Source organism: Caloenas nicobarica, chromosome 3, assembly GCF_036013445.1.
Source record: "Caloenas nicobarica isolate bCalNic1 chromosome 3, bCalNic1.hap1, whole genome shotgun sequence".
In the NCBI taxonomy this organism is placed as follows: Eukaryota; Metazoa; Chordata; class Aves; order Columbiformes; family Columbidae; genus Caloenas; species Caloenas nicobarica.
The window spans coordinates 23,761,748-23,779,987 of NC_088247.1; the positions used below are offsets into that span (position 1 = coordinate 23,761,748).

Here is an 18,240-nt window from a genome sequence, read left to right on the forward strand (position 1 = left end):
CTGAATACACTTATTTCACCCTAGGGGTATGGGGGGCCTCCCAGTCTGTATCAATTCCAGCGTGCTGCCCCACTGATGCAAGCCCAGCTACAATCCCATCCCCCTTCAAATCTAGTTTAAAGCTCTCCAAATGAGCCCTGCTAATTCCTGTCCCAGTATCCTTTTGTCCCTGTGAGATAAACCTTTCCCACGTGTCACTGTCCGGACTGGTGTCTTATAAAACCAGCCATTATCAGAGGTTGTTTTGGCTTATATTTTCTTTTTCAGGTGTCTGTCTTGCTTTTATTTATTCTTGTTTACTATTACTAAATTGAAATTATTATTTTTTATTCACCCCATTCACTTTTGAGAGAGCCATTTCTCCACACACAAAACCCATGACCTTTTCCATGGAGTATTTTAGCACTACCATACTTTAAAACTTGTATTTGTTGTGAAAGTGACATTTGTGTCAAGGATGTGCATTTTGCTCTTCCAACATCTACTAAAAATGGCTGAATGGGAAGTCCAGGTTTTAGCAAGTACATCCCAAATAAATGTCAAATTTAACAAAATCTAAAAGACTTTGAAGTCCACTGTCCCTGTAGTACTCTTCACTTCCAGAGACCAATGAACATCCTGTACAACAACCTACTCTTCTTCCACCAGGCCTTCCAGAGAGGAGAAGCTAGTTGCCTTATTCAAATACAGAGGGAACAAGAGCTGGAATTACAGGAAACTGTCAGAAAGTTTGAAAGTACCAGTAGAATTTGACAAGAGAGAAAAAAAATTGGTATGAAAAAGAAAAACACTGAGATAGCTAGGTGAACAGCATACAGAGAAGTCAGTAATCATAAATGAGAGCTGGGGAGAGAAATGAGGGAAGAAGAGAGAATAGCAATTGGGAGGAGTAAAGGAAGGAGGGAGACTAAAGCTCTCTGGGCAGAGTCTGGGACTGAGAAATGACTGTGTAAAGACATAAAGGGGCAAAAATATGACATTATAATGGAGCTATAGCATAGAAGGAGCAAAGAGATTCCAAATAGACTAATTTGGTAAATGATTTAGGTTATGGTGAGAGAAATGTTTCTACACTGTGGTGGGCTGACTTCTGCCAGCAAGTATGCACCCAGCAACCCCTCACTCACTTTACCCTCTCTCCAGTGGGATAGCAGGATAGGAAAGAGTATTGGAAGAACAAAAATGAGTGAAAAACTTGTGGGTTGAGAAAAGAAAAAAAAAAAAAGTTTAACAGGTGAAAGGGAAAAAAGAAGAGGAAAAAAACATTACCTAAGTGTTGCAAAGGCATCATTCACTACTTCCCAAGAACCTCCCATCACTCGCTACCTTCAAGCCCAGCAGACCAATGCCCAGCCAGCCTCCTGGCAATGGTTATCCTAGAAAGACTACCCATAGTTTTCCTTGTCAAACATGACATTCTACGGCATAGAACATACTTTTGGTCTGTTTGAGTCAGCTGTCCCGGCTGTGTCCCCTCCCAAACTCTTGCCCAGTCCCAGCCTGCTGGAGGTGGATGACAGAATGAGAAAAAGCCTGGACACTGTGTAAGCACTGCTCAATGATAATCACCACTCTGATGTGTTAGCAACATTGTTTTTGTCACAAATCTGAAACACAACACCGTATGGGTGGCTCTGAACAAAATTAAGATGCAATACATACACTGAGACAAGGAGCAGTGGGAGAATAAGAACTGAAACACTGAAAACCAGAAAAATTATTTTATAGTGAACCTGACCAAAACTCAGCAAATGTTCTGTTTTTACAACAACAGTGATGTGGGACACAAGCTCTGCCTCATCTTCTGTCATGAGGAAGGCCATCTTACACATTAGCATTTCTGCTTCAAGACTAGACCAGAAATTATTGTGATTAATTTAACTGAAAAACAACAAAGAAAATAATACAAAAAAATAAATTTTAAGCGCTTAAGTGCTTTTGAACTTTCATATGCTAAAATGTGGATCCAATTTTTAATCTATTCCATAGATATACTAGAGTAATATCCTAGCAGATTGTGCTTTATGATATATTTTTAATCTTAACATAAGTGTTTGTCATTTATGACAGTTTATTTTAAGCTCTGCTATTCTGTACTGCAGTTGCATTTTCAGACTTCTGAAAACAAGGGCTGGTATCATTGAGAAAGAAACATGACTTCTCAGTAGGAAACAGGTTTTCCATGTGACTTCAAAAACATGAAGGAAAAGCTGATATGGCAATAAAACATAGCATCCTGAATAAATTAAAATATGCCACTTGAAATGTCATCTTAGAGTAACCATACTGTTTTGCTCTTGTTAATTTGATAATTCACTGACTTTATAGCTCCTCTAGCAGAGACATTGAGCATCAGAGTTCAGTTCAAAAGCATTAAACTAGGGAAGTTATGCATACAGTTTTCACACATCTCTTTTGCTTATGCAGAAGTTCTTTCATGTTAGGACTGTGAAGCAGAAAATGTTGTGACAGCGAGGTGACAGAAATCAAATAAATGGTTGTATTAGCAGAAAAATATGGACTTTAAGATATAATTATTTCCTGTTAGATTAAAACTTTTCAGAATTAAAGCTACTTTTTCTCCATCATATTCTAGAGGTCAAACTACCAGCTTGAATATAAAGGTGATTGAAAGTGCTCTACATGGATTCACTGAGGGGAAGTCATGCTTGACTAACTTGATAAGCTTCCACAGTAAGATGACTGACTTGGTAGACAAGGGGACAACAGTGGGTATTTTCTACCTTGACTTCAGTAAGGTTTTTGAGTCTGTATCCCATAACATGTTGAATAAGAAACTGATGAATTATGAGCTGGATTAGCAATACTCTTCCAGTTTGAGGTGGGTTGAAAACTGGCTGAATTGCCAGGCCTGGAGGGTAGCGATGAGCAGCACAAAGTCTAGTTGGAGGACAGAAACTAGTGGTGCCCCTGAGGGGTCAGCACTGGGCCCAATACTGTCAGTATTCATATGATCTGTATGTTGGGGCAGAGCATGCCCTCAGCAAGTTTGCTGACAGTACAAAACTGGGAGGAGTGGCTGATATTAGGTTAACGGTTGGATTCAATGATCTTGAAGGTCTCTTGCAACCAAAATGATTCTATGATTTTTGATTGCTTTTGTGTGTATTAAAACTTAGATTATTTTGAAAAAGTGATCTTGTCACTCTTACCTGCATTCAGATGGCTTGCACGATAGAAGCATGCATACAAGCCAGAGCACCACACTTACAGTCCCTTCTCTTTCAAGTATGCTGACATATAACAGAAAACTTAGCAAGGTATTTTGGGACTTTCCTAGATTATTCTTTCTGTTTGTATTTTAAAATTTATGGAGTTGAGTAACCATTATTTGTTTTTTAAAGAACAATCTGTTTATTAATTTCAGTGGAAGGACACATAACGTTGAATAATTCCCTCTCCCTAAATCAGCAACTAGTCCTTTCCTTTCAAAGGCAACCCAAGGTATTTATTTCCATTTTAGTTCTTTCTTGGGTTTTTTTGGTTCGATTACAAAAATATCTCAAGCTCTTCAATGCACATTATTGAGGAAATTGATACATCATTTAAGTGTTTTTTACTTCCCTTTTCCAAGTGAAGAAGTAGTGGACTCAAACTGGTCTGAAGCTGAAAAATTAACTGTCACCTAACAAAACTCCCCTGTTCCAAACACATCCGACTTTGGCACTTTGCAGTTCTGCTCAGAAGAGCTGCAGGAACAGATATGTTCCAGTGTGACAGGCAAACTGACAGTGAGACGCTGTGCCAACACAGTTGAAATTATTTTCCAAAGTGTTTCACAAGGTAAAGAACAAATTCTGCAAAAGGAAAATAGTCCAAGACCTTCCATCAAACTCTGAAGATATTGATCTTCTATCTAAATCAGAAGATATTCTCCCACACCTGGATTTAGAAAACCAAGTTCTGAATACATACTCAACATGCAAGAACTATGCAGCTAGTGTAGAACTTTCAAAACTGCAATATTAGCCTCTATAGAAAGTGGAAATCTTGCAGGAGGTGGGAAGTCTCTAACTCTTCCAAAGGACTTGACAGTGAGGGTAGCTATATTCTGCAGCACACCTTCACTGCATGGACCAGTGTCATAGTTCTTTCTTTAACTAAAATTATTTTAATGTTTTTTATGTTCCAGGGGTCTGGATTCACCCACCAACAAGTTCTCAGTGCCTTCACAATTTAAGTATATTATTTGAATCTACAGAGACTCCATTTTGCCAACCTATTTGCTGCTCACATCTGTATTTCTAAAAGAGTTGTGCATGGGAGTTATGCGAACAAAGGCATATAAAAGCATTAAGGTTTATATTTAAATTTCATATGAATAGCTAATTTATACAGAATTGTAACTGCTAAAAGCAGGTTGCTTATTCTTAATTCTTTGACTTTGAAAATAACAGCATTCAATGTCAATTTAATGTACAGTATGAACATTCACTTTGTATAATCAGTAATGTCCTATAATTGTATATGAAAATTATTTAATGGCAGTTTCAGCTTCCTAGCTGGATAACAATTCATTTTAAATATCCATAATTCAATTACATTACATCTTGTTTTACATATTTTACTATATGTTTTCTTCTGGTTATTTTACAAATTATATATGCAAATGATTTATTAAATAATTGATGAAGCACCTTGTTTTGCTTGTAGCTACAAGTGATGCTTCTCTTCACAAATATATTTAGGCAGTAGTTCTCTTCACAGCAAGATTTTTGCATAGTATTTTAAAAGATATTTAAACTCCTGCCGTGATGAAGGCTTATTTAGAAACACCAAGTATAATTTACTAACCTGATTTATGAAGCAATTTATACAATCTAGTAAAATAGCACTGTAGAATTTCATGACATAGGGATACTCATCTTCTCTGAAGATTCTAAATTCTTTAATGCTTGGGTGACTCTGTATTATTAAATTCTATCATAGGACAAAATATATCAGGGTAATTATCCCTCCTATTTTATTCAAGCTTTACAAAATTGTTAGAAGTTAATCCTGCAGTTATTGTTTCCTACTGCCCAATTTCATCCTATAGTACTCAGTAAAAGGAGGAATAGAGTCATCTCTCATTAGACATACAGTAAATGTATGATAAATGGTGTAATGGAATACTGTATGTTATGTATTTATCTATAATTAAACATATATATGTACTTATACATATATAACAGGGATACTTTTAATAGTAAAGTTTCCAGGATCCAACCCTTAACCTATTGTATAAAAGTGGCAGTGTTCTAAGTATTACTTCCTTCTTGTTTCTTTGTTTTTAACTGAATCTTTAACATATGCTCAGTATTTCTGTAAAAAGGCTTTTTGAAATAACGTTGGATATTTGCAGACATGCTAGGCCCACAAAATCTTAGTTATTTAAGCTTTGTGTTTCCTTGTAATTTATAGTAAGTTATAAACAATACTCCCTCTGACTTGCAGAAATGCACAATGTAAAAGCAAACTTGAAAAATCCTTTCATTTTCAAGCTGTGGGATCTGAAAGAATGAAAAATAGCTTTCATGATTGAAAAGGCTGGAGAGTTTATGACACTATGTAAGCATTTAGGAAGTTTCTGATTGGGCACTTACAAATGAGAATCCTTTCAGTAATACAATACAACGCACAAATACAGAGTAACTTCCACTGAGAGCACTGAGATCTTCATAGAGAATTCCTATAGTAACTAATGAGAGAGAGGCATCTTCATGCTGATCTTAGCACACAACAGGCTTCTGGTTTGGCTTCTGTGAGAGACGGTGGCTCTTAGCATATGGTTTGAGTGTGTGTGAAAGACAGTGGTCCTTAACACACAGCATAAGTGTGGAAGGCTGAGATATTGTGAATTATTTGTCTCAGCTTGCTTCCTAAAATAATATGCTTAAGGCCTGCTTGTTATAGAAAAAATGCTTGCTCACATTGCTTGCTTAATTGGGCCTGCTGTAAAGACCTAAAAGCAGTGAATGAAGGTGCAAAATGCATGATCACTGTGGATTGCTAAAACTCAAAGAATGCTTGAAGCTTATGTAAGCTCAAGTGAAGCTCCAGTGATATCAGCCACCAACATCTGTGACCAGGCCTGCAGTGTGCTTGGGCAACGTCCGCCACTAACTGCCATAAAATGACCAAGTTACGACTTGCAAGTGTGGCCATCCACCACCAGGACCAAAACCTGTCACCTGAGACTGGCGGACCTGAGACCCCAGCGCTGTCAACACCTATCGGGACCTGGACTCTGATACCAGCATGACCTGAGAGCTGCAAACTGCCGAGCATTACCAGGGCCTGAGACCTGCAAACTACCAGTGCTACCAAGGTCTGAAATCTGAGAGCTGCCCCATAGGAGACAACATTTGTATCCCTGGTGGTGGCTATCTCTCACTTATCTTCTTGCATGCTTGCTTAACTTTCCTCCTAATTTCTCCCCCTTTGTCTCTGTTGCTCTAGCTTTAGGTGAGAAAATGAAATAAATTTACTGTGCTTTAGGCATAAAAATAAAATAAGATTGTTTAGCGGCATCTGACCTCGTTCGTGTGTTAATCTCACTCTTGGAATAATTTTTGAACCTTCCTGAGCCCAAAATTGGACTGGGACTCCACAGCATCCTTTGAGGATTCTCAGTCTTAAATGTAGGTGTTTCAAATCCTTTTATTTTTGAAGAAATTTTAGGCAAGTTTAAAAGGAAGTTTAGGAAGTTTTCCTTATGAGAGAAGGGGTATATCTGCCACTAAACACAAAAGATGCAGAATATATGATCGACAATGGTCAGAAAAGAACTATAGATGAATCCTGACACTTCTCACCCTTGTGTTGCAATGGTTTATGAAGAGCCCGGGAAACAGAACTTTTTAAAAGACAGAGGTATTTGTAAAAGGAAATCCTAAGAGCCACAATTAGCAATTTCTCTTTTTAAAGCACACAAAGCAAATAATACTAAAAAATACAATGCTGGTGTATTTCCCTCCCAAAATATTAGTAAAGTTTGTCTCTTGATATGCTATACTTTTTTTTTCTAGCTCCTTTGCTCTTTTTTTGGAAGCAGTGGCGAACTGATCACTTGCATGTCAGAACAGGGAAAACAACCTGCCAAAGTCTTGTTCAAGAACTACTGAGTGCCCCAGAATAAAAGCAAGCCTGAAAGCTGCCAGCATTTCTATATTTGCTTTATGTGTTTTAGCTGACAGTGAGACCAATCAAGGAGAAAGATTTATGCTACGTTTATTTCTCCAGTGCTTTTAAATTTGTCCTCCTTGAAGGGGCACAGGCCTAAAGAATTCCACCATAGAAAATTTGCCTGCCAGCAAAATTATTCTTTTTTAATTTCTTATTTCAGTCTCTTTTATCTTAGTTTTCATACCTAGTTAATATTTAGTCCAATATTGTCTTTCTTAGGGAAATAGTCTTTCACTAACTGAAGAGCAAAACTTTTCCTAGTCATCATTTTGCATCCATTGAAGTAAATTTACCAGTAGCCATATGCCAAAAAGATGAAATTACCAATTTATTCAAAACATGAGCAATATATTGGTAAGCAACAAAATTCCACCCTAAAATTTTGCCATGAATATATTTTTAACTACACTGCAAGGTATTAAGTCATTTTTGTCAAAGTTTCCCAATAACAAAATAAATAATGACTGCTGTCACTCTTTCTTTCTTACACAGAATGAGTTATGTTATCCTGTTTTGGTATTAATCACTATAGTTCCAACAGCATGTACTACTAACTCACCTTAATGTGCTGCAACCAGTCAATACTTAGTCTATAAACTCATTTGTTCTTTGGCTATAAATGGCAAAAATCAGTCTAAAAATAGCTCTTTTTATCATCTTCAGGGTGAAGAGCTGTTTAGATAAACTCTGGAGGTAAGTTTTCAGAGAATGTATAAATCTTACACTAAAATCATGCTCTTCAAATAATTCAACGTGTCTTTTTCTGGTATTCTGAAATACATTTTCAAATAATACTAGAGAAGACTGAAATTGCTTTAGTGAAGTTTAAGCGGTTTTTACTCAGTGAATATCTACAGATCTCTCACTTTGTAAACATGGTAGTTCAAACATTAAACACTTTGCAAAGTCAGGTTAAGTCACTCGATATTCAGTAACTACTATGAACTCTTAACATAACGCAATATGAATGCCATATTTTTTAAAGAATCACTCAGACTTCGTCTATTAATCTTTGCTGCTATGCCAGAATGTGGACATTCCCTGCAGTTCACTGTGTCATGTGTCTTGAGCCGCTACCCACACTGCATTTCGAGAGGAGCAAACTCAGGATGCCAGATCTCCCAGACACTTTATTCTCACTGCTGCCTTCCCCTCCTAGTGTTATTGCACCAGCAGGTGCACATGCACCACATAAACCTTGTATGCTTTTTAACTTTTGACCTTGTATGATGGCGCTCACCTCACTCAATTTCCTTGGTATTTAGTGTGAGCTTCCTGCATTCCTGTGCTCTGTCCTCCTGCTGATGAGGGGGCCTGGAAGTGGGAGGCTGCCTTGCAGACTTGAAAAGATAAACTACAAGGGTCTCTTACTGCCTAGAAAATAAGCATTTTATGAGGACTGTGGCTGCCTGGTGATGGTCTTTCCTCACAGCCCACTTCATTAGGGCTCCCCTTGTCTTGGATGTACAGGATGCTTCTGGTGCTATCTCTCCATTGGAGAGGTAATGTACAGATGTTCAGAGGTAATAATCACCCTCTGACAGAGTTGTTGGGCAGGAATATTGCCATGAAAACATGTTTGTACAGGAGCTAGTAATCAGAACTATGCAAAATAATTGGAAAAATTCCACAACAATTAGGGACACAGAGTCTGCAGGCTTATTGCATGTTAGAATGAGAGTGAGTAACGATAAGATAGACCAAGTAACTTCCTTTGGCAATATACCATATATATCAGAATGACTAAGTAAGGGAACATAAGTCAGTAGTCTGAGCCTACAAGTAAACAGATGGACAAAAATCAGATGTGATTGGATTTGCTTCCCCTAAGCAGATTCATAAACTAAAACTCTCTCCTTGCTCCTCTGAGAGATCAGCTTCAGACAACCAAGGGGAAATATGCTTAGTATTGGGTTTGGCCAGTGTCTGTGGCAGCTCAAGCACCAAGGAGGACCAACTGTGTAAAAGTAACCATCATAACTGCCTGTCTATTTACTTTCTCCCAGCTTACTGTTCCAAAACTTTTCCAAGTGCAAAGTTTGGATGAATCAGGACCTTATTTTAGTTCAGTTATTTTTCCCATCCTTTTCCTATTTCTTTACATAAATTAATCATGATTCAACAGCATCTGGCCCGCTGCTAAAGGGTAGTAGCTGGCAGCAGTATTCTAGCAATCAGTTAACTTGATATGTTTCCTTCAGGTGTACTGAGGAATTAAAAATAAAAAAGCAAAACCTTGTTCTTTCCCTAGGGAGTGAACCAATACATAATGATTTTTTCCCACAGTAAATCTACCAAGGCACTTTTATCCCAAAGCCATGCTTTGCTACCTGACTCTTTATAAACAATGACAAAGCAGTTGAAAGAAAACATCCAGGAATCCGAGCAGGTCCATGAGGAGATGAGTGAGATACACAAGAGAGTATGTGACTGAAATACTGTTCTACATTCCACAAGGAATTATCGTTTGTAACGTTTTCTGCCTAAAGCCTAACCGAGTTGTGCCACTGTGAAATTCTTTCTGCAGCTGCTCTCAGGTTGTGCGTCGGAGGAAGAGCTGTGGGAAACCTGCAGACCTTTGGATTCACAGGGCATGCTCTCATAGCATTTGCCATGCTGGTATTTGCATTCCATCTACCCCCCAGAAATCAAAATGCAAAAGTAATCTTTCTGTTTTATGGAGAGAAAATATCAAAAATATCTAACACACAAAAATGAGGAAAGGTATTAGTCTTTAATTTACTTTTTTAGAGATTTGCTAATTGGCATCAAAAGGTAACATCCATTCTTATCAGTTCTCTGAATTCCCAATTACTTTTTCCATCTACATAATTACTAGCAAGAAAAATGTCTAAATACTAAAGGCTTATGTCAGAAAGAGCAGCAAAATACATTTGAATCCAACTGTTTGTATTTTAATCTTATCATTTTTATAAGTTTCATATATGTGAAAGTAAAGGTAATATTAACAATGCAGTTCTTAGGTTTATATTGAAGTCAGATATGATAATAAAGCTTCACAAGTCAAAACACAATGAAAAAAAAAAGACAAAAGGCATTGCATTTGAAGTAAACAGCAGACTGCCTTATAATAATTTCTTCCATAGCCTGTCTTACTTCCACTTTCTGTAATTAAAAGTGTCTGACAGCATGAGCTCTGAGAGTCTAACCAGAGATCACACAGCTCCCAGAAGTAACTTATAAATAATGAAATAATCACCCATTCAGATACAAACACCAAAGAGATGGATCAACTTTTTCTGCTACACCTTGCATAAAAAGTTCCTTTGGAGTGCCACACCATCAACGTGCAATATTTAAAGCAGAAAATTGTCGTGCCTTTTTTGTTCTGGTGAGCATACCAAAACACTTTGCATTAAACAATGCACTGCATAAACACTGAGACCAAATCATATTCCCTAGCCATTAGTCTTCAAGATACTTGTTCTTTCTGTACTTGCAGAATAGCACACAGTGAGGCAAATATAGCCTTGGTTTCACTCCATTGATTTCAGCGTTATTACATGAAGAATTAATTTATTCAAATACATCTTAGCCATTATACAAGCACTTTTAATGAGTTGTGCATGAACACTAGCTTACCCTCTGGCTGTTTGTTTGGGTTTTTTTTGGGGGGGGGAGGGCTAAGGAACTCTATGCTTTCCAAAATATAAAATTATCTTCTTATTTTTCTTGTTTCAAGACTGGCCTGATTAACGGAGACAGAGCTCTCAACATACTACTCAGACTGCCAGTTGTTCAGGGAAAGTGATGTTCAAAAAAATAATAGCCTCATATTCCCATAGTTAGCATCTTGATTTTACTCTTACACTATATAAGGGGAAAAGATGTAGAGGGACTAAACAGATGTCATTCCGGAGTGCAATAAGCATGCAATGAAGGGAAGGTGATCTCCATCTTCTTGAGAAGCTGGGAATTACAGCAATTCTTATACCCCTGCTGTGTACCTCTGGAAAGAGGCAGTCACTAGGACACAGTGTGTCAAGGAGGGAGAAGAATTAGAGCTGTGATATTAACTGAGGGGAAGAAAAAAGATCAGAAAGCATAAACTTAGATCCAGAAAATGCTAATATACCTTCTTGTCCCCAGTACTGAATTGATAATGTCTGTATGGAACTGTTCTGCCTGGATTTGCTAACTTTTCTTGCATCTCTGAATTCCAAATGTCCTGATATATAAAATTTTGGAGGTTTTTATTTGTTTGGTTTTGGTTTTGTAGATACCCATGTTTTTCAGACATTACACCACCACATTCTGCTTTCTACACCCTCAGTATTGCCAGCAGAGTTCTAATTCAGTGGCAATTGAAAGCATAATAGCTATTTTATGACCACAGCTTCTCAACACCTCTCTCTTTGATTTGTATATTTAGTAGGACTCCAGAAGATATAGGTATTCACTGAAGATAATGACATAACTTACAGACAGAATTTTTGTGGTTACTGTCTTTGCTGGGCAACATCTTGACTCCTCTTGATTTCAGTTCAATTGCTTTTTTCACTGAGAAAAGAAGAAAACAAAATGAAAATAATTCATTATTAAACATATAGTGGCCAAATGATACATTACAATAATACAAAGCTATACAGGAATCCTACAAGCACATTGAAATAACTGCAGTTTTTGTGATAATCCAGATACACTTTTACAAAAACACAACAATTTACCACAGCTTTTTTAAACAGACATTATCAGGATTTGCAATACTTTTAAGTCAAGTTTCCTTAGAGTCAAAGAAAATAAAAACCCATCCTAATCTCATGTGTGGGTTTCCCTTCTTTGCAACTGCACATGACAAAAATCTTAAACGTTTTTGAAACTTATTTCTTGCATTGTACAGTACATTATCTACACATATCTCAGGACCCCAAGCTTTAAATGTGATATTCACATCTGCTTTTATTTCATTCACTCTTCAGTAGTAGACATGTTTTTAGTTCCATTTCCTAAGGAGATTAAGGCTATAGGATCACAGTATGTTACATTCTTTGGCTCACCTAGCCTTCTGAATATACAGGGTAATTTGAACTGAATTAGAAAGAGAATAAGAGCTCTCAAAGGGACAACATTTTGTGAGAGAGAACAGATGCATCAGAGGTTTGATATCTGTTTTCTCTGCTCAGCCGACTGAATGGCTGATAAACTCCCAGTCTACCCCCACTAAGTAGTTAATGCACCATAGGAGGGATCAGGAGCAAAGCAGGAAGAGACATGAGAAGAAATTAATACAGTTATACATTAAGGAACACATAGGGTAGAATTTTAATTGTAATGGCAGGAGAAAAGGGTAAAAATATAGGACACATTCAGAGGAAATTAATTAGTTCTGTGACTTGGAAACAACTTGATCAACTGAAAATAAAATCCAATGTAGAAAATAATTGTGAAACAAGCTTGGAAAATTTGAAACTATTGTGAAAATACAATAGCAATAGCTAAAGAGCTAGTGACTGACGTATCAGAATGCTAACGACAACATCAAGATGCATGTCAGTAAAAAAAAATACAAAAGGAATAATCTTCTTCTAATGCATATTAAATACTTTTTTTCTTCTAGAGCTTGCTGCTTAAAATGCAGCCATTTATCCTAGATACAAACAGAAATAAAAAATCAACTCAAACATTTTAAAAATGGCAGTAATTTATACCTTGTACTAGACAAATATATAAATTAATATCACAGACTATCAGTTACAATTTTTGTCAATATATGGGATAAATTTTATGTTTACTACAGTACACACTGATCTATATGCAAATATGTCTAAGTGAAGTGGTAGAAACAGCAAGTTAATGTCTTTAAATATCACATTAAAAATCGTAATGTAATTGTATTTGTCTCTATATTCGACTTTTGCTGCTTTTGCAACCTCAGAGTGAAACAGGCTGTTCTTAAGTGCTGAAATTGGGCAAGCACCGCAGGAAGTACTTTTTGTGCTATGTGTGTTGCAAGCGCAGACATTTATGTCTAAACCTGGAAAATGGGTCTTCAAATGATGAAAGATGATTGAAACACAATTGTAGCTGCATAGGATGAAATGGATTTGATAGCAATGTGGTGTTTTCTTCTAAGATAGAAATACATTATACAGAAACATCAATGCAGACAATAAGGCTAATATCCCCAGTCGCTTCTGGAAGGGTAAACCTCATGAATATGGTTTTCTTAGGATCTTTCTAGACTTGGGTAATAAAATTACCATCAAGTGCCACCTTGTTTTCTGTTTTGTTAGGCTGCATAAACGGTCTGTTAAAACTATTCCGTATTTCATGGGAGATGAACAACACAACTCTTGTAATGAATATTTTGAATATTGTCAGGAGTTGTGGTCCATCTGCCAGCGTGAATTTCATGATTTGTTAATATCCGTGTCATGTAAAATATGTGAGCAATTCTTGAAGGATTCAAAACCCATATTGCTTACAATCACAGACGGGTGGTAAAACCATTGAGTTATTATATAGCAGAGAGAAAAAAGAATTATACTCTTCTCTTCATCCTGTGACCCTATTTTAGGGTGAAAGTGGCAATCATCACCCAAAATCTTTGTAGAAGTTCATTTTTGAAGTTATTTGTTAGACATAATTGAAGCATGCTTCTCGGGAATGGGGAAAAATGATACATATCAGCTTTATTTGAAATACAGTTGACATAAATTGAAACAAGAGAGGTTCCAAATTGATATATGAAAAACGTTTTCACTGTTAGGACAGTCAAGCATTGAAAGAGGTCTTGCAGTTTCCATTCTTGGAGTTTTTTTCACATGTCAAGAAAAAGGCATTCTGTGTCTCTCTGAAAGAACATTAGATAGGGGATTCACAGTACTTAAGATCAGTCACCTAAAATGTAAGTTTTATGAAGAGAAATAGCTACTTCAAGGAGGCAATTCATCCCCTTCTAAGATAGACACAATGAATCATCCTCTAGAGATGCCTTTTCATCTCCATAAAATATAGTAGAAACATATACCATTGCTCAAGCTAGATCCCTGCATTTTAGAGAGTAACATTAAGTGACATGAGCTTTTATATCAGGAGACCTTCAATAGCCAAAAGTAAGTATCTGTGAGACATAGGGATCCATGAGGTTAAACGGGATAGCTTGAGACATTAATACCAAAGTTCTGCCTCTATTATACTTGTGTGTTCAAGTTTTCACATGTGGACTGCATAGTATTTTCTTCTATTTTTAAAAAGTATTATAATAAGCAAGTATCATCTTTAAAACACAAACTGTTCAACCTCTGAAAGAGATATAGAGACCACTGAACACTGCAGTTTGAGTGAACCACTTCAACCCCTTCCGTAAGATAAAAGAAATACTATAAATAGCACTTTTCATAACCACTTAAATCTCATTTGAACAGCCTTTCTGAGAGGAATGGGCTTATGTTAATAATGTCAGATACAAACAGCACTTTGTATCTTTTAACTCATTAATTTTTTTAAAAATTTGCATAGCTTTCCACTCTCTTTACTTAAACATTCTGTTAAGCTAACTGAATTAACTCACTTCCCCTTTTCTGTTAAACATAAGTTCAGGACTCTTTTGGACAAGAGATACCCATTCGGGGATGAAGGCAGAGCTGAGCACTGGAAGTCCAAAACAATCTTATCAGCATACTGGAAAGCACCAGTGATATTCCTTAACTTTTTGCTATACCTAAATTAAAGTCAGCCATGAAAAGATTATATGCCTGGCATTATTTGAATGGATCATGAAAGTTAAATTTCAAGCTGTAAACCTCTATTCAAACCTATTTTGATTTCTGTGGAGCTCATAATTTCTAATACATTTGAACCGCTGTGGAAAAAATATATTTTAAACCAAGCACAATTACCTTGCAGAAAAGATTATGACAATTTAGCAGAAATATACTCTTAAGAAAGGATCAGAATCACAGAATGGTTGAGGTTGCAAGGCACCTCTTGTCCAACCCTCTTGCTCAGGCAGGGACACCTAGAGACAGTCGCCCAGGATGAACCAATGAGTAAAATGTGAACTGTTGGTAACAACCAGGAGGGTAACAAAATAAAAGCAGCTATGAAACATTAGAAAAACTGTCTCTATGTCTTTTGATGATATTAGAAAACTATTATCTTCAGTCAGATAAATTTCTGTGTGTTTATTTTATATATATATATATATTTGAGATTAAGATCTGTTGTGAAAAAGAACTCCCAAAAAATTAGTATGCAATGTCTTAAAAATCTTATTAGAATACTTTAAAATAATAATCTTTATCTGTATCTGAATAAAGGTGGTTTGATACATTCGAGACCTGCTGACATTCTGCCATTGAAAAGATTCTCCTAGAAAGCTAATTCTCCCATGCATTTCCTTGCCCAAGGCATTTGAAGTATATAATTGGTAAATTTTCTGTGTTCACTTAAATGAAGAGAAGAGATTAAAATAATCAGAACAATAAACATTTAAAAAAATTTATATGTTTGGGTAAGCAAGATCTAATATTGCTGAAAAAGCTCAGATAATCAGTGACTTCAAGCAAAATGTTCACAAATAACTAAGCTCACATATATTTCAATAAGAAGTTTTATACACAGACTGTATCCTGAAGAACTTCAAAAGACTTTTCATGACCCATAAACTGGGTAATTAAAAGATGAAGGCCAACAAGTGAAGTTAACAAGAGTAAGCCTTCAAATTACTAAAAGGAAGTGTTTTTTTTTCATACAAGAAGTAGTAGACGAGTGAAATTCTTTGCCAAAAGGCACTGGCAAATGTGGATACAAGTCTGAAAATCTCCTTCAGGCCATGGCTGGAGACAGGCATGGAGTTAAATAGAGCCCTTTATGATTGTTCATTACTATTTTTATGCACCTCTATCTTTGCGGGTTGAAGAGGCCAAAATTCATTCAGCAGGTAAATTTAATCTCTTTGGTAGGAAAGAACGACTCTTCTTCTTCTTCACATTACTTTACTAGACTATGACCTTTACTATGATATCTTTAGACATTGTTACAATCATACTAAATATGCCACTATTGAACATGGAAGATAACCTTTTTTGGAAGGTGTTTTTCCCCCTGTTCCTGTGGAAAATATAGCAGTTTGTAGTCTTGATGAGTACCATGTTTCTGGGCAGAAGTTTCAGGACTTCCTACAGAACATGATGACTACTCACAGTTTGAAATTGTCTCAGCTGGAGAACTCTTGGTGCCGAACTTTCATGGTGCCTTTACACTGCAAGACACACCATGTGCTCTCAATGGTAGTACTAACCTCTCAGCACAGCTTCATGCTTTTGCAAGCTACCAGCCTGGATAGTCAGACAATTTATAGTTCCATTTAGAATGGGTATTTCTGTTCAGATTTTTAGATCTTCCTTTAAACAACAGTGTTATATGACACTCGTTTTATATTCAAATCAAATTAAAATAAATATTAATTTCATAGTAGCTTTGTTAGATTTCTTAATTAAAACAGTAATCTAAGATTTTGTTTATCATCCAGTAAGATTATAGTTTTGTTCCAAGATTTCTAATATATTTTGAGTTATTTGCACCTAACTGAAGTTATTTTGTTGTGGTGTCAGATGCTGATTTCAGTTTTAACTGTGTATATCAGGTAGAACAGATCATTTCCACACAATGCTTATTTGCCTAGTCCAAATTTATTACGAAAAAAATATTGTTAACTAAAATCACCTATGATTTAATGTTTTGGCCTTTTTTTTAACAAATTAGTGTATAGCATACAGTAATCATAATTTTTTCTTAGCTCAAAGAATAGTAATTGAAAATTTTAACTTTAAAATTAATATATTGCAAAGAGTTGTCATATTATTTTTGAAAGTGAAAACAGTCATCAGTATTATGAGCTTTATTTTCTAGAGTCATGAGCCACTTCAGTGTGCTATGCTCTCTATATAATTCCTGTACATATATATGTGTATATATATATATGCATACATGTATATATATGTATCATTCACATCTATTCTTTATAATTCAAAAGGAAAATTTTCTCTTTTTTATTCTGCTTACATTCAGTTCTAGGAGACAGTAACCCAGAAAATAATTGCTCTACAGCTGTTACTATTGTAAAAGCATACTATACACAGCAGCTCATTATAGCAGGGATGGTTTCCTACAATTCATACAACAATGAATGTTTTTAAATGATGCTTATTTTCCACAGTTTTGTTTCCCAGGATGTTTCTTTGAAATCTGCCCTTCCAACCTCAAGTATAATCCAAATCGCTCAAAAAAATGAAATCTGAAGGTTTGCTTTCTCATGATAGTTTTAACAGTGTTTTTAAACAATTACACGTGAATAAATAAAAGCATGAAGCAGTTAGACTTTCAGATATTCTCTGCACACGTATATTTTTAAACACACATGTTTCACAGGTGCAAACAGTGGTAAAAAGTAATAGAAAATCAAGCTTTGTGTATATGTGCAGTTCTGGAAGCATTACCCGAACAATTTATGAATATTAACCAGAACAGCTATATACAAATTCTTAGCCCTTTTTCTAAAATTAAAGTTGGTAATTTCAGTCTTGGTCTCTGATGACTCTTTCATTTTAATTCTTCACTAATCCATTTAATTATATCTTTTAAGCATTACACCACATTTTGGAGCAAAGGTGGTTCATCTGGGCTTTTTGTTTGATTAAGATAGACTTTTAAAAAAAACCCAAAAAACTCTACATGCACCTTCAAAACAGTGACAATCTATCTGAAATCTACACAAAACATTGTCATAATTCTCAAGAAAATCCAATGTATTATCTGTACTACAATATAAAAAGTTGTATTTATTTTTCATATTTTTTCAGGGTGGATATGCATTTCAAGTAAAAGGTGGGTTTTTTAGTATTGCTTGACTAATCATGAATGAGCCAAAAGCTGTACAAATGCAAGGTAGTATTTAGCACAAAGTGTTTGCAGTCTTATTCTCTGGTTATGTAATTTTACTTAGAGGGGAAAGGATAGATATTAGTAAGAATTAAAATATAGAAAAATTAACTGAAAGTGAAGATGGTATGAAACAACTAATTGTCC

The 18,240-nt window shown here is 35.8% G+C and overlaps 1 protein-coding gene across 1 annotated transcript in view; it reads right to left on the reverse strand.

Annotated features, from left to right (window-relative positions):
• The window catches only part of CSMD1 (CUB and Sushi multiple domains 1), a 1,102,582-nt gene that overhangs the window by 384,042 nt on the left and 700,300 nt on the right, over positions 1-18,240 (reverse strand). The window contains 1 exon segment of the mRNA XM_065633007.1: positions 11,632-11,709. Coding sequence (XP_065489079.1) covers positions 11,632-11,709 — 78 coding nt within the window.